Genomic DNA, 22623 nt, shown 5'->3' with positions numbered 1-22623 from the left:
TGCCGGGCTGCGTCTGGAGGAGCTGCTCTCATCGCTCTCGCATGGCGGGGATGGCTGGAGCTGCGGGCAGGCAGGCGCGGGCGGCTGGACAGCTCCGGCAGCCCGCACCGAGCGGCTGGCCACGGCACGGCACAGTTGGGAATAGCACAGCGTGGCACGGCGTGGCACGGCTCAGAACAGCACAGCACGGCGTGGCACGGCTTGGAACGGCACGGCACGGTGGGTAGAGGCAGCAGGCAGCAGCGACTCCCTCCCCGTGCCGTGCCGTGCTGCTGCGGGCAATGCTTGCCCCTGAAAATGAGGTGGGCACCGTGGAGGTGGCTTCCCTGTGGGCTGCTGCTCCCGGAGGGCTGCGGAGGGTCTTCCCCGAGCTTCTGGCACAGGCAGGTGGGCTGCACAACTGTCCTGTTGGTGAGGGGCTTGGCAGAGAAGCCCCCACATGGTCATTGAGCTGCTGAAGATGCTCGGGGACGGGTCCCGTAATGGGGGTTCCCAGTGTGTGCTCCTCAGGCTCAGAATGTGATCACTATGTAAAAAATCACACTTATCTACCTGGAATATTCATCCCTGTAGACCTTTTCCTTCAATCGGAAGAGAAAATTGACTTGTGCTTAGGCCTGCACTTACAGAAGAATCCTTCCTAGGGAAAGGCCTGCAGGAAAAAAATCAAGAGGAAAGATACACCAGGAAGAGGACCAAAAGGCTTCTGGCATGGTTAAAATGTAAAATTCATTTGGCAAATTAGAGAAATGGCCTGAAGTCAATGCAGTAAAGTCAAATGAAGACAGGTGAAAAGCACTATAGTGAGAAAGAAGGTGCAAAAATTCCAGACAAGGAACACCTGATGAAGCCAGAAGCTTGGCCTGGCTATGGCAAACCAAGCACGCCTCAGTTTGTGAATGAGAGCTGTTCAACTGTCACACAGATTTAGCTTGTGACACTAAATACTGAAAATGTTAGCAGTGTGTAGCATTTACAGGAAAAGACTCACAATTGATCTAGCTAGAGTTTCAGCTTCCGTAAAAATACCAAGAGAATTGTTTAATGACATATTTGTGCCTAGCCCTGGAGTCCTGGTTCATACACAAGGGTCTCGGTTCCACTGCCTGTAACTGCACATCTCCTGTGGCCTCCTGTGTGAATTCTGCCTAGATCTGGATTCTCCAATCTCTGTCACCTCCCTTGCCATTTTCTGCTTGTCCTTCCCAGACACAAATTTGCACAAATGACATGAGTCTTCAGTTTTGCACCTTTTCACTTGTCTTTGATTTGGGTGGTGATGTGACTGGGGTGAGGAACAGCATCGTTCCAGCCGTTTGTTACCACAGAGGCGCTCAGCAGTTTATTTGGAATGAAAGGCAACCAGGCCCATAACAATTAAAAAATGAAAGGCTTTGGTAGATAAAACTGGTCTACCAACACATTCCTGATTTTCAAGATTTGCGTTTCCTCTTCAGAAAATAGGTGTTAAAGGAACCATAGTTCAGTGCTTTGCATTATCTAAAAATCCTGTTCTGTTTCACTGGGTAAAATACCGTAGGTCTACAATGGGAGGGGTTCCTGGACTGAAGCTTCCAGAGGGAAGCACTCATCACAAGCCTTGTTCGTAACAGCCTCAGCACAGCTGCCTGTGCCAGGCCAGGATTTATCCACAAAGCTGCCCGTGAATGTGTGTTCACTGAAACTTTTGGTAGCTTCTCCCAGAAGCTTGGCAGAAAACAGCATTTTTTAATAGAGAGAAATGTATTGGATAGAAGCACTAACTTTGTTTTCAGAATACAGCAACTATGTTATATATATATATACTTTATTATTACTAAATAAGGTCCAATTTCCCAGCAAGTTAAGGGTGTGAGATTTGGTCCTCTCAATTTGATTTGTCCTTCTGTCAATTTATTTATTTGTCCTTCTATTTTATTTATTTGTCCTTGTCAATTTATTTATTTGTCCTTCTGTCACGGCACAGGTCACACGTGGAACACCACCAGGCACCGGAGGAGCACCGGGCAGGCCCTTGGCTACCCTTGGCCGGCCGGATTCCTTTGCAGGGCGAGCAGCAGCAGCAGCCCCAGAGCCGCGCTCAGCAGCTGCCACCTCGAGGTGAGATCCCTCAAGAGCCATCTGCGGCTGCCAGCGCTGCTCGGACGCCAGCACACCCCTTGCTAACAGACCCCCGAATCCCAACAGCTGCTGACACAAGGCGGCAGCGCTGCGGGCCGGGCTGCGGAGCCCAACTCCGACTGCGGGCCAAGCCCGGACCGGGCCGGGCTCAACCAGGCCGCGTAGGCCCTCCCGCGGCCTTAGCAACCGTTGCTAGGGGCGGTCCGGTCGCTAAACGGGCCCCCCACAGCACTTCCGGCGCACTCCTCCCGCCGTCCGCCTCCCCCACAGCCCGCGGGGACGGGTTCCGCCGTGGCGGCGGCGGGGGGGATGCGCTGAGGGGGAGCCGCGGGCCGGGGGCGGCTCCGCCAGGTCAGGACCGAGCCCGGCGCCGCCACCGGCACCGGGAGGGAGCCGAAGCCTCCTCGTTAGGCCCGGCTCGCCCCGTGGGGCCGCTCCCTGACGCTGTGGTCCCGCTGCAGGTGCGGCGATGAGGAGCTGGGGCGTGCTCGGGGGGCTGGCGGCCGCGCTGGCCGCCGGTGTGTACGTGCTGTGGGGGCCCATCGCCCAGAGGAAGAGGCGCCGGAGAGGTGGGAGCGCGCTGGGTTCGGTTTATCGGCTTCCACATTCCTTGCCGCGGCTGAGGAGACGTTTTTGGCCCTTTTCCTTGTGTTTGGAAACGTAACGCCTTAAGAAATGGGTGTAGAAAAAAGACTTCTGTTGCTCTAGTAAAATATTCGCTATTTATATTATTTTTTTAAAAAATTACGACTTATCAGGAGTATGTTTGTATCGCGTCTGTGATAAGCGTGTTGTAGAACTGCTGCAGGTAAAGGCTTTGATTTTATTTTGTGCTTTTGGATGCAAAATACCTTCTTGTTGCCATCAGTGCAAGGTGAGTGGAAGCCTCTGGCTAAGCGGGGTTGTACAGAAGTGCCCTCAGCCAGCCCCTGGCGAGGATTTGGCTTGGTGTGGTGATCCTGGCCTCCCCACACCCCACCGAGGCACAGTGGTGACCCCAGGGCTCCCTGCCCTCTATCTGTTGGGACCAAACGTTTACAGCTTTAAATTCCTGCTTGTACAGTAACCTGCAGATAATCCTGAAACTTATCGTCGTTGATATAAATCTATTTGTGTCAGAAAAGAGAAAAATCTATCCCTATCGTGAAAGTGAATATTTTTCAAACAAAAATGTAGAAAGGCTTTTGGACTGATGATACTCTTGGAGACCACCATGGACATAGCTATAGCATGCTGTCATGCGTATGGGAGTCTTCTAGTTTTCAGCAGGTGCAGGCACTAAATAAACTGAAATAATGTAATTTTAATGTGATTTCAATACCTAATGGAACACTTGCCAGTAAAAATAGTAAAGTTTTCCTAGGCTTCACGGTGTAAACTCTTACGTATGTATTTGTAGGGCTCGTACCTGGCCTCCTGAACTTAGGGAACACCTGTTTTATGAACTCGTTGCTGCAAGGCTTATCTTCATGTCCGTCTTTCATCAAGTGGCTGGAGGAATTTACAGCACAATACAAGACAGAGCAGAACCAATCCACTGAGCATCAATACTTGTCACTCACTTTGCTGCATCTCCTCAGAGGTACTTTAATTTTTTCACGTTGTGATAAACTAAGAAAATACTTAGCATAAACACTCTTTGTAAGTCTTATTTCTTAAAGGAAGGAAGGTCAGGTGGTCTCTAATTCCTCTTTTTTTTTTAATTTCTCCCTATTAACTTTGAACTCACTGACCAAATTCAACCAAATTTCACAGACCTTGTTCTAAGCCCAAGTAATTTAAGGCCCAACTGCGTGTGTCCCTGAAGCTGTTTGTTTCCATAGCCAACAGCTGAAAGTTTCAGGTCTTGCTCAACTCACCTGGCAATCAAGAAGCAGTGGCTAGTCAAGCATCCTGCACCCTGTTTAGAAGAAGCCGTTTGCCAGCAGGTTGAACAAACTGAGGTAGAGGGCAGCAGGGGTGCTGAAAAGGTGGTTATGGAACCCATTGCACAGGCCTTAATGCATTTGTTGTTCACAGAATATTAATGGTGAAAATGGTCTAAAAATGGTTTCAGTATAAGTAGGAAAATGCTATAACAATTAGATGGGCACTCAGAAATCTATATACAAGAAAATTAATGCTTTATAATACAGTTTAAGCATTTTTTCTAAACCTACTATTTTGTCAAAAATACAGACTATTAAATGAAATACATTTTATGTTGGATAAAACGAATCTTTTCAGACAGTGTTAATATTATTTATTCTCTCCGTATCAGTTAGTTGAGGAAACCTTTCGTTTTGCATATGTATTAGATGAGGAAAATGTATTCAATCTGTGACACTGTCGGGTGAGAATGCTAATTAATACATTCTAGTTTGATTGTCATCATCTAACTGTCTTAATCAAGAATAACTTCATGGTAATCAGTTACGCCTAAGTGCCATAAATCCTAAAATGAACAGATCTGTGTTCTAACCATTCTTTGTGGCACCTTCTAACATTTTAAAATGCAATGTCTTTAGCTTTATCCTGTCAAGAGGTACCGGAAGATGATGTCCTGGATGCCAGCTGCTTATTAGAAGTTCTAAGAATTTACAGGTGGCAGATCTCATCATTTGAAGAGCAGGTGATTACAGAATTCAAGCTAGACTGCCTGGTACCCAGCTCAGATAAGGAATAAAAGAAAACTGAAGCTATAGTACTAATAACACTGGGTGTCAAATCTTTGCTGAAGCAAAAAGTTTGCTTTAAATAATGAAGGAAAACAACCCTGTGATTAAGGAATGGTGCTTTCAGTTTGCATATATATTTGTTATGGAAACCATGTCTGCTTCAAAACTCATACTTAATTATGGCAGATTTGGTAAAATGGAGCCAGTAATATTAAAACAGAAGGCACACAGCCCTAACTTCTCTATACTGTAAGGGTCTATGCTAAAGTCCCACCCTGCTTGCAGGGATGAGCTCCACTTCACTAACGTTTCCAAATTCAGTCGCATGTAAAATACAAGATTTCTAAGCTTTGTTTTCAGTATTTTCAGCCACTAAGTGAATCAAGCTGGCCAGCGAACCAAATCAATTATCTCATTCACAAAATGCGGTTGTATCCTTCTTTTATGTTTCAGAGCCAAAACAAATAGCACAGATTTCAATGATGCTTTTATTGAAGCCCGAGGAAGCTGGCATTTGTGCATCCATTTTTTTTTTCTCCAAGGATTTTAGTACCTTTTGAATTTATCCAAGGCAGAATATTATTAATAACGTGTGATGTTATGAAGTTCAGCTTCATATAAAACAATTTTTGCCAAAATTGCAGTGGATGTACAAATGACTGCTATTAAGGTGTAATATGGGCTCTAAGCAGTATTTTTTCCTTTAATTGCTTAGTGCAGTGATGTAATCATGTGAGCATTAGTACTCTTGGTGTGTGTGTGGATTTCTTCTGGTTTTGCTTTCTCTAAATCTTATACCTCTACTTAATAGGATGCTCATGAACTATTTCATGTACTTACCTCCTCGTTGGAAGATGAACGGGATCGTCAGCCACGTGTCACACATTTGTTTGATGTGCATTCACTGGAGGTGACTCCTTTACTGACGTTACTTCATTAACAGCAGAAGTTCCTAAATCTCCTTGGTAGTCTGCCTAGATTCCTGGTTATGTCAAGTATAAAGTGTCTGATTAGAAACTGAAGTTGTTTAAATTTGTTTACAAAGGTCTTTACTGCTCTGATAGAAACGAATTAATAGGTCAGGCAAAAAAAAAAAAAAAAAAAAAGTTTGAAAGCAAATGTATTTGAGTTTATACTGATCCCACTTTCATGTGGCCTTTTGCATCCCTAAATCCATTGAATGTAGGGATTGAAGTACTAGCGTGCAACAGCAATCCACCTAACCAATTTGTCTTATCTGTAAGACCTGACAGATGAAAGAGGTTTCAGAACTGCAGAATGGATGCTTGTGGAATAATCCATTTGGAGATGAAGTTGTAGCTTATCTGGCAATATTAGTGGTCAGCTTTATGCTGACAGAAGATATTTATCTATTTGTCTAAAATATATTAAAAAAAAAAAAAAGTCTATCAAATCTGTTAAGCTTTTATTTCAGTACTCTCAGGCAGAGAATTCCATAGGTTAGTTGTTCCTTTTATTAGAAGTGTTCTTTTTTGCAATTTAGAAGTTTATTGTGTGCCAGGTTTTTTTTTTTTTGTATTTTTTTTTTCAAATATGGCGACACTTAAATTCATACAGTTGTTCTAACAGAAGAAAGGTATATCAGGCATGAAATAAGAATGTATTTAATACTTAAGGTTTTCTGAGGTGGAGTTAATGAATCTTTTATCTTCCCCTGTAGCAGCCAGAAATAATCCAAAAGCAAATAACCTGCAGAACAAGAGGTATGTGTTTGTTTGTTTTTTTTTGTCATCCTGAAATCCAAATATTAAGTCATAGTGTATTCACTCTGTCTGTGTTGGACTGAATTGCATTTCCTCTTCAGCTGTAAAATACCACTAATTATTTGTCAGTGGGACAGAATGTGTTTTAGAGCAGTTACTTTTGTTGCTGTGAGTCAAGAAGGGAGGATTACAGTGATAAACATGGATGTTTTGAAAATAAAAGGGCAATTTCAATTTTGTGTTTCAGGGTCTCTTCCTCCTATGTCAAATCGCTGGAAGTCTCAGCATCCTTTTCATGGAAGGCTGACTAGCAACATGGTTTGCAAACACTGTGAACACCAGGTATAACAAAGTGTGTCTGGTAATATCCATACGTGAAAAAGGATGCCTGAGATTCAGAGTGCATTCTGATGTGAAATCATCATCCCTTGTTTCCAACATAGCAGGTTTAAGCTCAGAGGTTTGCGGGACTCACAGCTTTTACTTTTCCAAGTACTTATGGCATTGGTGATGAACAAGAACGTATCGTTAGACATACTGAAGAAAATGAAGTGTGATTCACTTTCTGGGGATAACAGCCAATAAGTGTCTTACTGCATTTATTATCCGGTATCACAATATCATACCTGAAAATCCACTCACGAGGATTAGGACTAGCTATTCATTCAGCATGCAGGATTGAGATTGGAAAACTAGACTGCAATTTAATTTGTGCAGAGTAAGGAGATGAAGAAAATCTAGATTAAAAAAAATACAGAAATTAAATCTCATTCATAGGTCAAACTGTAAGAGTACATTTAGTACTTCTGTTTTTCAAAAACTTGCAAATAAATTTAAGTGAGCAGGGGCAGCTTCAGTAGAAACAGGCAGAGCAGCACCCTGCGCACTGCACTGGGTATTTCCTAGCACTGCAGTGGGGAACATGGGTGTTCTTGACCCTATTCCACCAGATACACATGGACAGCAGAAGGCATACATTTGTCTTGTGTGACAGTGTTGTGTGGTTGGTTGGTTTTGTGTTTTTATGGTCTGTTGTAGCCTTTTGCTCATGGGATGTGAAACATTCTCTTGCAGAGTCCTGTGAGGTATGATACCTTTGACAGTCTCTCACTGAGTATCCCAGCAGCTGTGTGGGTACGTATCTGTTACTGATGATCCAGCTGGTCTGTCTACTGCTGTGGCATCATAGCTTTATCTTCACTAGTGTCTTTTTAAGGTGCTGCAGCCTGTGTAAATGAGCAGCTAGAGTTTATTTTATTGTCTTTATAAATTATCCTGTTGGGCTAACACAGTACCTTACCAGGAATGTGTTATGGCAAAGTACCAGTTAGTACAACAAGTGTGACTTTGACACCAGTAGTTTTCTCCTGGTGAAGTGTTTGGTCCTTTCGTCATAATTTGAACAGACCAGATCGTATCTTAAGGGCCGTGTGTTTTTGGCAGCCTCAGAAGGTGACCTTCAAGTGCTCTGTCTCTGCAGCAATAGCACGCTATTTCCCAATGCAGTCTTTTAGATCAAGTGATTTCAACCAGAAATTGTTTTGGTTTCCCTTGGGCTTTGTGAAGAAACTTTAAATGACAAAACACTGTAGATTTCTGGGGCAAAATGTGCAGGACCTTTGTTCTGTAACAGTTTGTTACCTAATGTCTGCTACAGATTTGTCTTTACAGACAAGAAACAAATACTTTCACTCATGGAAACTGACTTCTATCTCCAGAATATGCTCCTGGATAGCTAGAGGATTTGGATTCTGACACATCTTCTGCTATTTGTGTTTTATTTTATACCATCATTGAAGATAATGCCATTCACACTGGCTGCATGTAGTACATCCTACAAGGAAGCATAGGAAGGAGTGCCTAAACTCAATGAAATGCTGTATTTCTCCTGTGTAGAGAGACAAAGAGCAAAAAGTGACCCAAGAGGTGCTGGAACTTTGGAGGAAAAATAGCAACAGGCCCAGGAATTTGTGATTTAAAATGCCACAAAAGGAGGCATGCAGGGAGTTAGAGCTGCTGCTTATACCTAGAGGCTGCAACGTTTTCCATGTGGAATCCAGCTTCAGGAAGAATCCCCACAGTTAGCTGTATTATATGCTTTCTGTACTCAGCCAGTTAGTCAGTTTTCTCCAGAAGCAAATCTGCAGTTTTATGGTTCTTATGGCAGAGATTATGAAATACTGTCACAGAATTAAATGGCACGCACCCTAAGACTGCTGCAAATAATTTTGGTGTTGGTGTTGTTCTAAGGGTCGTCCACTGACGCTGGATCACTGCCTCCATCATTTCATCTCCTCTGAATCTGTGAAGGATGTTGTGTGTGACAACTGCACAAAAGTATGTAGTTTTAATTTATGTAACATTCTAGCTCAATTTCAAGCGTTCTGACTGAGAATTATGGCTTTGTTTTTCTACTCCTTGTTTCATGACTTCAGGAAAGTCTCCAGCCTTCCTGGGATTTCTTATGAATAAAAGGGAGTTGCTACCTCACTTTTTTTTTTTTTTTTTTTAAGCTTTATTTATTAATAATATGACAATTTACAAATGCTTTATTTGGATCTAGATAATACTTGAGATATTTTTTTTTTGTTCTGGTATTTTTAAACAGTACTTTACAGGTGACTGCAGTTTGATAATAGAGATCCAAAATGGTTTGTTTGAAAACTAACAGAAGAGGCAAAGAACTACACATAAACCTGGAGACTGGGTTTGTTTTCTAAATGCTCATTTTTGCTTAATTTTGTGTTAGAACTGTGATCCATTAGGATAGACCAACAACTCTTGACGACATTCGTGGAAAATTGTATATGCAATTAATGAACTAAGCATAGCTCTCGACAGAAGTTACTTTTGTCTGCAGTATACAAAACTGCAGTATTACTATGTGTAACTGGATAGAACAAGTAATCAAATGACTATTTTTTTCCCTTTGATTGCAGATTCAGGCAGAAGGGACTCTGAATGGACAGAGCATAGAAAACCAGAGAACAACATTTGTTAAGCAATTAAAGTTAGGGAAGGTGAGGCAAGCTAACCCTCCAAATCTGTTTTTTGTTCCTATTAAACAGTATTTTCTTTCTTTGATTTGTTTGCTTCATGTCTGCTTGGTATTTCACTTTAATGTTTAACTTTAAAAAAAAAAAGTACACCTGTCAAATATTTGTAGTCATTGAGGCCTTGCTTCAGCAAAGCATCGACTCTGTAGGTTAAAGAATGTGAATATTCTTCTTTTATTCAGCAAAGTGTTTAAAAGTGAGTTTGGCTTAATTGTAGTTCATGTGTCTTGCATTAATTCTTGATTTCCTTGGTAAGTAAAGTGATTCATATATAAGATTTATTTGCGTGGTATTTTGCAAATGCACATTTCAAAGAATTCAAAATGTTCTAAATACAGATGGTTTAAACAATAGAATACAGTGCTAAACAGAAGGTACAATTGTTATTAGAAGCTCTTGTTTCTTCTTGTTTTGTGATCATATAATGCAAAGGACAACAGGGCGCTGGCCTAATTAATAGAGCCTTAGGTGTCGTTAATAATAATATGTACTTATTGACAAAGGCTAGTCCTGGCATGACATCGAGTGTCAGATATTTATAACTTCTTGACTTTTTCCACCATGTACTCTTACTGTGCGTTAGCAAATGTCTCACTGCAACAAATTCCAGTCCTCATTTCTACCTTACAGATCAACAAGCTAAATGATATGCACTTTTTAGGAACAAGAACATATTTTTATTGATTTTTTTTTTTTTCTTCTGCCATTTGGAGAAAATGATTAACCTGAGCTGTCCTACTGCCTAGTGAACAGTAATGGCATCATTAGAAATCTCAGAATTTGTGAGTTTTTATTGTGACTCACGGATACTACTGCAATAAGTTTAATGCAGACAGAGTAGATGAATGCATAAAGAGACAACAGTTCATTGATTTTTTTTTTTTTTCCTTGTCCATTAGACTTACCCATTCCATTAGTGTGCTTTTAACTTTAACAGCTGTTTCTCTTAATTTAAAATGTATTTCGGCTTTCCTTTTATATGGAACTTGGCTGAAGCTCCCTCAGTGTTTATGTATCCATCTGCAAAGACTGAGCTGGTCAAACCAAGGCACACCCCTGAAACGTCATGAACATGTACAGTTCAATGAGTTTCTGATCATGGACATCTACAAATATCACGTTCCTGTTCATAAACCAAGCCAGAACGATCTGAATCAGAAAAACTCTGAAGAGACAAAGCCTGGAACAAAGGATGGGATAGCAGTAAAACCTTCAGGTATTTATTTTGAAAGTAAAATAAGTCAGGTCTTTCTTCATTTCAGTGATAAAACATCTGATCTGCAGAATGTTATTCTAAGAGCAGAATCTTTACTTAAACTGTGCAAAGAGGATGGGTAAAAATCTGTTTCCCAGCAAGTAATAAGATAGCTTGTTCCAGGCTTAAAGTTCAGTTTAAATTATTTAATTTGATTCTACTGGATATTAAAAAACATAGAAACAAATAAAAGCCATATAGTGAAGAACTTATATGTTTTAGATCCAAAGGACTGATTAACGTTGCCCTCAGGAAGTCCTAGCAATTAGCTTGTTAGTGATCTCTTCTGAGGCTTCAGAAATGGCACAGAAGGAATGCTTGGAATTGCGGCTTCTTAGAAAACAACTGGAAAATCTAGCTGTAGTAAATCTACAACTTAGGCAACTTGAGTTTTTTTTTTACTTATTTGGGATTTTGTACACATGGCCATTTTCACATGTGTCATATCCAAGGGCAGTGGCAGTTATTTTTATATTATACTCCTCTCATTGCTAAGGGATTGTGCTAATGTAGCGAATCAAGCAAAATACTTTCACAGTACTTCACAGTACTTTTTAGATACAGTAGAAGCAGTTATTAGCAATCTTAATTTAAATTACTGGATGTCTACTTTTTTTGCAGATGCAGAACAGACACATGGTACTAAATCGCTCATTATGAATGGTGCCTGCTCCACTTCGTTTTTAATGTCCTCGGGAGCTTTTCCACTCGCTGCATTCCCTGAATGCAGGTAAGTGAGAAATGTGTACCCTGTTTGTATTTCTATCTGTGCAAATAATGTTTTCTTCCGTCTTTAGCAGAAAGCTCTGTAGTCATGGAATTTAACATCTATTCTAGCTCCTGTGCAGAATTTTTTTGCTCTTCTCTTGGCTGATTTTTAGTGGTTGCCTTTGGCTTCATTTCTCTGCTACTATAAAAGAGAGTATAGCATATTACAAGCAAAATTCAATCTCCTTTCTATGATTGATGATGCAGCAGTCATTTTTTTGAATACTCTTATTCTTACTGTTTTTCTACTACCCCTTCCTTTTACTTTTTTTTATAATTATTGTAAGAAAATCTTAGAACTCTTACAGATTTTTCTTTACAATTATATTGTAAAGCTCAATTTAAGTTGCAGCTGCAATGATTCTACTTTGTAAATCCAGTCTTGATGCTTCTGCTGATAATGTGTTTTCTTGGCCTTTGAGAAGGTTTACTTGTTTTCTTGTCTGCGACCAATGATAATTTTATAATATTTCTTCTGTCTCTCATTGCTTATTATTCCCATGGGGAGCACAATTCCTGCAATCTCTGTAGGAACAGTAGCCTGGAAGCATTTTGTGCCAAACATCTGTTCTGAAGACAGTTGTACATGTAGAGCAAGTCCTTGAAAGTACACCCATTGTCATCTGTGGATTACCTGACACAACTTTACTTCTTTTCAGTTTAAAACAACATCTCTCTAGAATAACTTTTCTGTTCAGTCAGTGCTGTAAGAACTAAACGCTGGCATGCTGGTATGTCTGATGGAAAACATTGCTGAAAAATTACATCAGTTACACTGTGCAAAACGTAGTAGCCCTCTGGTGCATTAAACATTTAAACCAAGTGGTTTGGTTCTCTCAGCAGAATAAGGCAGCACTGCAGAGAAGATTTAGTATACTGAAAAGTAATTGTGAAGCAGCACATCTCTTACAGAGATATCTATTTGCTCCAAAAAGAAAATGCAACGGAAGAGAAAAGAAGAGAGAGCTTCGTTAGGTACATGTGTGATCCACAAGGTCTGGTGACCCTTTCTTTCCTTTTTCTCATTTTTCCTCCAGTTCCCCTGTATACCTTTACCGTCTGATGGCAGTCGTAGTTCACCACGGAGACATGCATTCTGGACACTTTGTGACTTACCGCCGCTCTCCGCCTTCTTCAAAGAGCCCGCTGTCTGTCAGCAATCAGTGGTTATGGATTTCAGATGACACAGTTCGCAAAGCCAGTTTGCAGGAGGTCCTTTCTTCCAGTGCTTACTTGCTTTTTTACGAGCGTGTGCACTCGAAGGTACAGCACCAACGTTTGGAGCTGAGGGCTGAAGAATGATTGAGAACTGAAGGAGGACAAAAACTGCCAAAATTCCTCTGAGATCCTCGTTGCACCTCCTGTCTGTTATGCAAATAATCCACCACAGGCCCTTTAACTTTCCCCTCCCTCTATGGCAACGGCTGGCTCCTGTGGGAGTTGTTTTGTACCAAAATGATGCTACCCAAAGTTGGTCTGCTAACGTTGTGCAGTCCAAAACGTATTTGTACTACAGAAGCATTTATTCTGTTAGGTAGTAATTTTGTCAACATCACAGCTCTAAAGCAGACATTTCAAGCAGACTTCCCAGGGCCATATTCCCTATCCTGACACGTAAATTTTCAAAGGGAGATGCTTTTGATCCGATACATTTCACTGCAGACATTTCTGAACAAGGGAGCCCCAGAAGCAGCTGATGGGAAGCTACTGTTATCAAAGGCAATGACTTGAGAAACAAAGTGCCTTGAGCTCATTTGAACAGTTAGGTTACCATTGTCTGAGTCCACTGCTTGTCAGTTGTGTTCTGATAAATGTCTCAAGATGATGGGATGAATTATGAACAAACAAGATTTCTTTTGATATCACAGCTAATGAATAAAACAAGGCATCTCTACGTAATGTGCACAATCCAAAAACCTATTTCCCTCTTCGCTGTTTTCCTAAGATTTCAGTTCTTTATACATCACAGAAATACTTTTACTGATTCAAACTGCAGTTTCCTTTTTCCAGGAGAAAAGATCGATTTCTTTTATCAATGAAGAGCTGACGCCCTGATTTGTTGCCCTGTATCTTTGCTCTATAGGTGAAATTAAGAGACGGAAGCTTTTGTTAGCAATCAGTATTGTAATTTCCTTGGTCATTATGAAACTGTGAATACTGTTGCTTGTAGTATGGACTACAACTTTTAATGCCGTTACTTTGAGGCTACTGTAATTGGTGTTCTAGATGCGCCCTTCCTATTTTAATGTTGCAAACCATCATTTCCCATCAACCATTCAGATATAAGTAGTCAGGCTTGCAGCTGAGCATTAGGGCTTATGCTGGTTGTGACTGTGAGCCAAGATATATAGCAGCCCAAGCATCCTTGTTAGAGTGTCTGCAAATGAATCCGGACTGGTGGGAGCTTGTCTGGTAAAGTAGTCTGGAAAGGCTGTCACTGCGTTAGATGTGCAGGTCTCCATGCATGGAGAGACCTGCAAAGTACATGGAAGTTGTACTTTGCTGCTCTAGATTGATGTGTTTAAAAAAAATAATCCCAAACAAAGCAGGAAAGGGAGAAGCAAAAGCTACTTTTGACTTTTTAAATTATTGGGAATGAAGTAAGTAGGCTGTTTTTAGCTCTTTTCTATCCTTGTAGCTTGGAGGAAAAAGACTTAATTTCTCAGACTAGGTTTTTCAGTATATAGCAGCAACTAAGTTTTCAACTGGTAACAACTGTCTTAGTAGTTTAAGACAACTTTCTCCTTCCTATATTGGTATCACTACATGAAACTCACAGGCATTCAAGTTCCTTAATGGGAGGCTCAAAACCAGCTAAAATAGGAGTGGTAATAGATGTATGTGAACAAATATTTACTACAGTTGCATTGTTGCAGAGTGTGGATCACAACTCCTCCTCCAGGTAATGTTCATAGTATGTAAAATGCTCTAAGTCTACAAACTAATTAGAAGGAGCCTCCCTTTTTAGGCTAGGGCATCAACAGTAGCATGGTTTTAACTTCTCTTTTTTAAGTTAGGGAAAAAAATAATACTAAAAAAAAGGATACAAAATGCCAAAAATGTCGTGAACTAAGATCTAACAGACTTGGGGAAGCGAAGAGGGGAGAGACCCCTCCGTTCTGAGCAGCATGGGTGTGTGCTAGGAATTCTGTAAAGCAGAGCTGGGGGACACCTAAGGGAAAACATCCTGCAACGCTCCAGCAGGTCTTCAATTTGTACCTCAACCATTTCCACTGCCAATAGCATATATTCTGCATTATCTGTTCCTACTAGGGTCTGTTTAAGGGTTTTAAACTCTGAATTTTATGTTCATTTGAACAGGTCATTTGGTTAGAAAGCAGCAATGCTGGAGGTGAGTCAGAAGATACGCACAACAAATGAACAGTCTTAAACTCATCAGCGTGGCATAAAAAACAGCAACATAAAGCCACACAGTGCTGCAAACTTGCACCTTTAATGTCTTTTTTTTGCAAAAAGCTGCTTTCAGGGACTAGTTTGAGTATGGGAGCATAGTTGCTGTGTGACATTAATAAACTGCTTGCTTTCACTCAGCTGCAGACCTACTCTGAAAGCTTCCTCGAGGGCTTTAGAGATGAGTCAGCAATTTGTTCTGAATAGTTTGCATTTGTTCTGGTTTTCACTGTTGGGGAGCAGGAGGCAGTCTTGGTGGAGCTCTCTGAGGAAGGTGGCAACTGTCGGTGCCTCAATCCTGGTCCTGTGCTGTGCTGGATACTCTCAGCCAACTGGGAGCATCGAAGACCTCTGCTGAAGTTTCCCACCCAGCCTTCACCTTTCAAAGTCAGTGGGCTCTGTGCAGGCACGTGAGGATCATCCAATATTATTATTATTTGTTGCTCACAAGTTTTCATGGTGGAAAAGGTGTGAAGGAAATGTAGGTTACAAAACATCAGATAAGGCCCTCCAGGTGACATCTTTGTGTTTGGATTCTTCTTGTTTTATTTTGTGTATTATTTAAAAATGTATGATATTAGAGTCAAACCACTGCACTGCTGTTTGAAGTTGCGTTTTCACTTCAGGGTATTTTTGTAACTGTACAGTAGCAATAAATGAACAAACTTAATAGAAAAAGCAGCTGTCTGCAGGTGGTAATTTCTTGAAACAGCCCAAGCTCTAAGCCAGACCGCATACAGTGTATCTGACAGAAGCAGCACTTCACATTTTCTGGGTAAGATGCATTCCCGCAGCTTTCCACGCTAAATATCCCCCTTCCTGGTAGTGGGGATTATCCATTCCAAACTGTCTAATCCGTGTTAATTCCATAGCCCTGCCAGACCTACTGCTGAAGGCTGCAGCCCAGTGCAATTCACGTGTTTACAGCCTGGTTACACAGGGACCAGTTCCCTTTCTGGCTCAGGACCTTGTGCATCCTCCAGTCCTCTCCCACCACGCTGCTGCCCAAAAGAACTCAGTCTCCCAAGCAAGCAGATGAGGTAAAGCAACAGAGGAATCGATGCAGACAGGTCATGGTGACTGTAAAACATATTGCACTCACTTTATTCACATCTTAGCAATCCTCCTTTCACGCTGGTCCCACTTGTATTTTATTTTAAAAAACAAACTGTAGCTCACTGACAGAATATAAAGTGTCAGGCAATGAATCCTATCAGCTTACAGGCTCACTCTGAATGATTACACCTTGCACTCTATAGAATTTACAAACTTTCACCCCTATCTCAATGATACAGAATATTTCAATCTTTCTGAGCAAGGGCATAGATTAAGATCAGATGAGAACAAACTTCCTCAAGGGTATTACTCATTAAAGGTACGTGTCAGCAGGACTACAGCAACAGTGTACTGACAAAGTATTCTTGGTCCTGCAGATTAATAGTTGCAGTATTTATTAGTAAATTACCAGGAATACTACCTACTCGTCTGGTTTAATGCTTTGGATTGTCAAAGACTGAGGCAGAAACTGGCAGCCATACCGGGGAAGAAAACCTTAATTTTTGGAGTCTAAAGACCGGGTACTTGATCACTGAATATCTCACTTGTCTATAGCCATCACTTTCCGAAATGTCAGGTTGATTCTGGGGCTAAGCACTCTCTTTCGGACGGGCAGGCTGTGGTACCAGTACACGTTGGTGGGGTACTTCATCAGCAGCAGGCTGCCGTGGGCTAGCTGCAGCGTGACAGGCTCGATGCGGCGCTTGGCCTTTTTCCCTCGGGACTCGCAGTGCCTGAAAACGAAATCCCTGCAGGCTCCAAAGGACACAGACGCGATGGGGCTGCGTGGAACCAGCTCCCTCTCATCATCTCGGTGTTCACCTATGTGGTCCAGACCGTCTTTGTATCTGTAAGTGCAATAATTAGTTCTCCCAGTTCCATAAAACGAACGCCAAGCAATTTTTCAGTGAACTATTGGCACGGTTGATGCAGCTGGACATCTGACGTACCTGTTAATGAGCACAAAATTAAAGTTGTGCCCCGTGACCGAGGCAACGCGCTCCCTGATGTGGTCCAGAACCGGGATCCAGGGCTCGGGAGAAAAGGTGACCCCCGAGTACGTGTACCTCAGCTCGGGGTCTCCGTACACCGCCTGCCTCCTGGGAATGCTGTGCCACTTGCCGAAGACGTGCAGCTTTGTCCGCTCGTCTGCTCAAACGAGAGGCAAAGGGGTCGGGGCGAGCTCCGCACCCCTCTCCCGGCGGCTGCCACCACCCTGGGGTGCCACCACCCTGAATTCCCAGGTCCTGCATGCAGCAGCTGTTAGCTACCCCCTTGTCTTTCTCCTCCCCGCTCGGGGAAGGCTCCGGGGCTCTCACCGGGCAGGTACCGCACCTCCCTCTCCAGCCTCCGCAGGATGCCGTCTGCCTCGGCGGGGCCGAACAGCAGCCGGTACTCGCAGCTCAGGCCCTGCCCGCGGATCTGGCGGCAGGGGGGGGGCGGCAGCACGGGCACAACCCCCCCGTCCCCGTCCCTGTCCCTGTTCCCATCCCCATCCCCGTCCCCCTCCGCCTCCAGCCTCGCCCTCTTCCCGCACGCCCCCGCCATCGCTGCCCCGCGCTGCGGATGCGCGCGCGCGCGCTCGGAGCCCCGCCCCCCTCGGCTCGCCCCGCCCCCTGCCCCGCCCCCGCGTCCGGTTTTGGCGCCAAATCGCCAAATTCCCCAGCCCACGCGGGTCCTGCTGCTGCGGGTCCTGCTGCCGCTGCTGCTGCCGCTCGCTGCTCGGGGGGGCTCCGCCGCAACCATGATCGGGCAGCGCACGCTGCTCTCCTTCTTCGGCACCGCGCCCGCCAGGAAGCGCAGCCGCTCCCCGGAGCCGGGCGGGGATGAGGAGGTGATGGGGAGAGGGATGCGGGGAGCTGGGGGTGTACGGGGCGCTGGGGGAGGGCGCAGGGTACCGCTGTCCCGGGGGGATGTGGGGCTCCGGGGCTCCGGTCCTGTCCCCACGCCGCGCTACTGCCCCGTGGGCTTCGCGGGTATCCTCGCGGCGCGGTTGCTAGGTAGATTTACCCCACGCCGCTGCCACTGGCCAATAGGAAAGAGCGGACAGTGCCCGCGGCCAATAGGAAAATTAGAGCGCGCGGGGGGGCGGGGCGAGGCGCTGTTTTGCCGCGAAAAAGCCGCGTGGGGCGCGGGGCCGCCCTAAGCGGGGCGGAGCGGGGCGCGGAACGGCTCGGGCTCGGGATGGCGCCCGGGCTGCTCGGGCCGAGGCTGGGCCCGCTCTGCAGCCGCCTCTTGGCTCGTTATTTCCAGGCTGGTGCCGCCACCAAGAAGGCGAAGGCTGAAGGGAGCGAGGCGGGCGCGGCCTCGCCGCTGAGCCCCGAGCAGCTGGAGCGGATCCGCAGGAACAAGGAGGCGGCGCTGCAGCGGCTGGCAGACCGCAACGTGCCGCCGGGCTTCGGGGAGAGCTGGCGGAGGCAGCTGGCCAAGGAGTTTTCCAAACCCTACTTCATGGAGGTGAGCATCGGGCTGGTCCCGGTTCCTGTCCCGGTTCCCTGCCCCCGGTCCCTGCTGATCTGCCTGCTCTGCCCGCAGCTGATGGCCTTCGTGGCGGAGGAGAGGAAGCGGCACACCGTGTACCCGCCCCCGGAGCAGGTCTTCACCTGGACGCAGATGTGCGACATCAGGGATGTGAGTGGGGCTGCGGGGGTGCCAGTCTCTAAGGGGGGGTACAGACACGGTTGTGGGGTCCTGGGGGCTGCCCCGGTGTGGGTGCTGCTGGCTCTTAGCACCCATGGGTCCCGCTCTGTTGGTCTCCTCCCACACCCAAGTTTGTTTTTAGTGTTTTATTACTGGCTGTGGGCTTTCCCTTAGAATTGCAGTGGGACTTTTGACCTTATTTTTAGTGTTACCAGCATAACGTGGTGCCTGTTCTCATATCTTGTACCTCTTGCTTTTTTCCGCTATCTTAATGAACTGTCATTAAAAAACATATGTAGCTGTCTTAGGTAATCCCCTTGGCAATGTGCTGTGTTTGTAATCATGGATATCACTGTGAATGTGTTGTAAAATTCAAATCTAAGGAAACTTCCTTGGAAAATACCTTCATAGCGTTGTGGATATTTGAAAGCTTTGGTCCTTTGTACTCAAAGTACTTCCATAATCTTGGCAGAAAAACTGCGGTGAGGTTAGACTTATGTAGGGGCTGTGTTCCTTAACTTGTGTGTAGTGAGGTGTGTCAGTTCTTTGGGTTTTTGTCTGCCTGTTTTAGGATAGAGCTTGCTTGTAAGCTTTTTTTCCTCTTTTGGTGATCATGCTGATTGCAAATCAGTTATAATGAAGCTCTGCTTTCAGGTGAAGGTTGTGATCTTGGGACAAGATCCGTATCATGGACCTAATCAAGCTCATGGGCTCTGTTTCAGTGTCCAGAAACCTGTTCCACCTCCGCCCAGGTATGGCAGTACTCAATTTGCAGGAGTACTTTTATTTACAAATTATTTCATTCTGTTACTCATGGCTGCAAGTCAGATCATTGACAGGGGATTTGTCACAGATGCCGAAACTTGAGTTGTGCATTGCCTAGAGGAAAGATCATTTTGAAAAAGTGCATAATTCTCTGGAGATGGTATTCTGAAGAACATGCTTAGACCTAAATTTACACCTGTGGTGCTGAGGCCTTCTCCTAAAGCATCTAGCCAGGCACACAAAGAGGCTTTGTTGCCCAGCTGCTACAAACGGTTGCTTTATCTTAAACGATTAAATTAAGATCAATAATCTCATTGTTTAGTGTAAGAACAGTAAGTGGTGCTGTCTGCTCTTATCTTTAAAGGTGCCCTTCCAAGTGCACAGGTGTGTCTTAGTTGTTGGCAGTGAATTTATGACACTTGCATGCTGCTGGAAGCACTTGCAAGGTTGGAGCTTGCTTGATAAGTGTTAGGAAAGGCAAAGATCTAATTTTCCCAGGAGGAGTAATAGTAACTTAGGTAGAAATTAAATAAAGATTCTAAGGTATCTTATAAGTTTTGCTGAATATCTAAATACCAGATCATTAGTTTGCCTCAGAAGCATAATTTAAAATCTCTTTTTTTCTTCCCTTCCTGCCCTCAGTTTAGAAAATATTTACAAGGAGCTGTCTAATGATATTGAAGACTTCACTCACCCCGGTCATGGAGATCTAACAGGGTGGGCCAAGCAAGGTAAATTAACTGAGATCGTAGGAACAGCTCCAGTTATTCCCCATTTCTCAGGGGAAGCAGGAACCAGCAGTTAACGTGGCTTTGTTTGTGTGCTAGGTGTGCTCCTGCTCAATGCTGTCCTCACGGTGCGAGCTCACCAGGCTACCTCCCACAAGGAGAAGGGCTGGGAGCAGTTCACAGATGTGGTGGTGTCCTGGCTGAACAAGAACCTGGATGGCGTTGTCTTCATGCTCTGGGGAGCCTACGCGCAGAAGAAAGGCAGCTCTATTGACAGGGTACAGATTATTCCTGTTTCTCTTCAGGCTTTTTATTTTTTTTGTCAGTTGAGTGGTGGACACTAGAGGGCAGTTTCCTTACAGAGTTGAGTTTTTCTCCCTGCTTGAACTCTGCTGTCAAGCTTAATTGCATTTTTTTTCTAGCTTGGTCTTTGCCAGAGTTAAGCAACAAAAGTGGAGCAAGTGTAACCTCTTGTTGTGAGAAGAGCTTCCAGTTGATGACCCAGACAGGGTATTTCTAGGAAGGGGCTTGTGAATAAGTGTAAAATTTGTTTGGATTACAGCAACTGAAAAATGGGCTGGGTGTTATTGTTTCTGCTCACAGCCACTCCTCCTGCCTCTGCTCAGTGGGATAAAAGTTTCTGCCTTCATGGCAGGGATTTTGGGCCTGCCTTCCTCGGTCTGATGACCGAGGAAATGTGCAGAGGAAATTACATCTGCTTGCTAGGAAATGGAGCAGCCAGCCTCATCCCGGGAGCTAAAACTGTGCAGATCTAATGATTTATTTTTTTTTCCTTTTACCTTTCACAGAAGCGCCACCACGTCCTGCAGACGGTTCATCCTTCGCCTCTCTCTGTGAACAGGGGCTTCTTTGGCTGTCGGCATTTCTCTAAGACAAATGAATTGCTGAAGAAATCTGGCAAGAAGCCCATTGACTGGAGAGCGCTCTGAGCTGCGAGCATGAGCTGTGGGGTCTGGTGGTCAGAAACAGCCCCTGTTTCAAGGGTTGTCTCGTTTCTCCTGATGTTGTGCAAGGAACAGAAGACCTGACTCTCAGATCTTCTGTTTTAAGAGCAAATTTGAATGTTATGTGGACTGTTTGACTACTTTTTGAACAGATTTCAGCCTGGTTTGAAACAAAAACAGTTTCATGTTAAGTTGTGTTTGTTATGATGGGAAAATGTTTGCTTGTGAAGGGATGTAAATTGTTACAGGTTAAGCTGTTCAGCTTTTGTAAATAATGCCTTGCCTTACCTCCTCCTCCTTAGCATTTTGCTGTGCAAATCTGGATTTATTTTTTTAGAGCCACTCTGATTCCCCTTGTGGGAGAGGACTTTTTTTTTTCCCCTTTTTTGCTACAGATACAAGATTTATTAGAAACACAAGTTCTTGGGACTGTTAATACACTGTCAGAGGCTTCACTCACTGTGTCTGTCCTCAAGGTTTCAGGGCTAACCTGCCCAGCAGCCAAGGGCAGCCTGTGACCAACACTCCGGTCATGTTCTGAGCTTTTTGTTCCCAAAGGAAACATGCCCTTTGAAGGGGGAACTAAGGGTTTTTTTTTAGACTGTGTTCTGTGTTAATCACTTGGATGACAGGTAAGCTGTGATGATGATGAACCCTGGGGTGATCCTGTATGGAGTATACCACTGCAGCTAGATCACTGGATATCCTGTGAAATCAGAACATAAGATATGAAAGTGGTCTCAAAAAAAAAAAAAAAAAGCTCCTGTACTCCCTCCTGAGTGGGGGTTTTCCTGCAGATGTCCCTGTCAGATGACTGACTTCAACAAGTCTTGTCCATCAAGATTTGCCAGTTGATGGGCTGAAGGTTTCAGATCTTTTAAGATCTTAATACAGAGATAGTTTTGTGTTTTGCCTTCACAGAAGTAAAACAAGGTTTTTAGCCACTGTAGAAAATAACTCATCGTCACTCCAGGCAGAAGATGAGGACTTGTTGCTTCTGGGTTTCCAGTTTATCTTTGACTTCATACTTTCTTGTAATGGAAGTGCCTTGTTCTGTACTCATGTTTTTATAAAATGCCCTTGTAAACCTTTTGTATTTACTCTGGAAGGTAACACTAGTCAAGTTTTCAAGTGTGTTGAGGTTTGTTTGTTTTCCAGATTGTTTTTTAAATAAAAACCTCTTGGTTTACGTTGTGCTGTGGTCTGGTATGGTCAGAAAGAAGCAGTGGAGGGAGTGGGGAGCCTGGGGGAGATGTGACTGGGGGCTGCTGGCCGGGAGCTTCTCCTCGTCACCCTCTGCGGGCCTGGCACCTTTGTCCCACAAGGATCGGGTGTCCCCGCCTCTGCTTTCCACTCTCTCCTCCAGCAGAAGTTTTCCAGGCGTGCTAACAGGGAAATATTTCAGCTTGACGTTAACGTCACGTGCGAGCCAGGCAAACCTAACGCAGGCTGTGGGGGCCTGAAACGTGAAACCCTG

At 44.2% G+C, this 22623-nt stretch overlaps 3 protein-coding genes across 4 annotated transcripts; 2 read left to right on the top strand and 1 right to left on the bottom strand.

Moving 5' to 3' along the window:
* Nucleotides 1–2415: 2415 nt before the first annotated feature.
* On the top strand, nt 2416–15642 carry USP30 (ubiquitin specific peptidase 30). Of its 2 annotated transcripts, XM_082773794.1 has the most exons (13): nt 2428–2472; nt 2583–2690; nt 3521–3703; nt 4629–4732; nt 5590–5688; nt 6460–6502; nt 6750–6844; nt 7577–7636; nt 8753–8839; nt 9442–9522; nt 10555–10774; nt 11435–11543; nt 12619–15640. In XM_082773794.1, the coding sequence occupies exons 2-13, from the start codon at nt 2591–2593 to the stop codon at nt 12881–12883; spliced, it is 1446 nt and encodes a 481-aa protein (XP_082629920.1). In that variant the 5' UTR covers nt 2428–2472; nt 2583–2590; the 3' UTR covers nt 12884–15640. The 2 variants fall into 2 exon arrangements, with proteins under 2 accessions (XP_082629921.1, XP_082629920.1); XM_082773795.1 differs by having other exon boundaries at nt 2416–2690; nt 6463–6502; nt 12619–15642.
* A 434-nt stretch (nt 15643–16076) lies between these two features.
* Nucleotides 16077–17596, bottom strand: ALKBH2 (alkB homolog 2, alpha-ketoglutarate dependent dioxygenase; the record flags this gene model as incomplete). Its single annotated transcript, XM_082774400.1, has 3 exons — nt 16077–16896; nt 16999–17197; nt 17368–17596. 3 exons carry the CDS (start codon nt 17594–17596, stop codon nt 16590–16592), a joined length of 735 nt encoding a protein of 244 aa, XP_082630526.1. The 3' UTR covers nt 16077–16589.
* Nucleotides 17597–17752: 156 nt separating this feature from the next.
* UNG (uracil DNA glycosylase) lies at nt 17753–22322 on the top strand. The gene is made up of 7 exons (XM_082774095.1): nt 17753–17882; nt 18302–18505; nt 18584–18679; nt 19343–19440; nt 20096–20184; nt 20281–20459; nt 20991–22322. Exons 1-7 carry the CDS (start codon nt 17793–17795, stop codon nt 21129–21131), a joined length of 897 nt encoding a protein of 298 aa, XP_082630221.1. The 5' UTR covers nt 17753–17792; the 3' UTR covers nt 21132–22322.
* The last annotated feature ends 301 nt before the right edge of the window (nt 22323–22623 follow it).

The sequence above is a fragment of the Aythya marila genome, assembly GCF_965140915.1.
Source record: "Aythya marila genome assembly, chromosome: 17".
NCBI classification, from domain to species: domain Eukaryota; kingdom Metazoa; phylum Chordata; class Aves; order Anseriformes; family Anatidae; genus Aythya; species Aythya marila.
This window is presented reverse-complemented; position numbering and strand designations above follow the sequence as displayed.

Coding starts and splice junctions, on each gene's coding strand:
- USP30 (XM_082773794.1), top strand. CDS start 2,591: ATGAGGAGCTGGGGCGTGCTCGGGGGGCTGGCGGCCGCGCTGGCCGCC. Junction 6,845..7,576: donor GCAAACACTGTGAACACCAG/GTATAACAAAGT, acceptor ATTCTCTTGCAG/AGTCCTGTGAGGTATGATAC. Junction 8,840..9,441: donor TGTGTGACAACTGCACAAAA/GTATGTAGTTTT, acceptor CTTTGATTGCAG/ATTCAGGCAGAAGGGACTCT.
- UNG (XM_082774095.1), top strand. CDS start 17,793: ATGATCGGGCAGCGCACGCTGCTCTCCTTCTTCGGCACCGCGCCCGCC. Junction 18,506..18,583: donor CCAAACCCTACTTCATGGAG/GTGAGCATCGGG, acceptor CTCTGCCCGCAG/CTGATGGCCTTCGTGGCGGA. Junction 19,441..20,095: donor CCTGTTCCACCTCCGCCCAG/GTATGGCAGTAC, acceptor TCCTGCCCTCAG/TTTAGAAAATATTTACAAGG.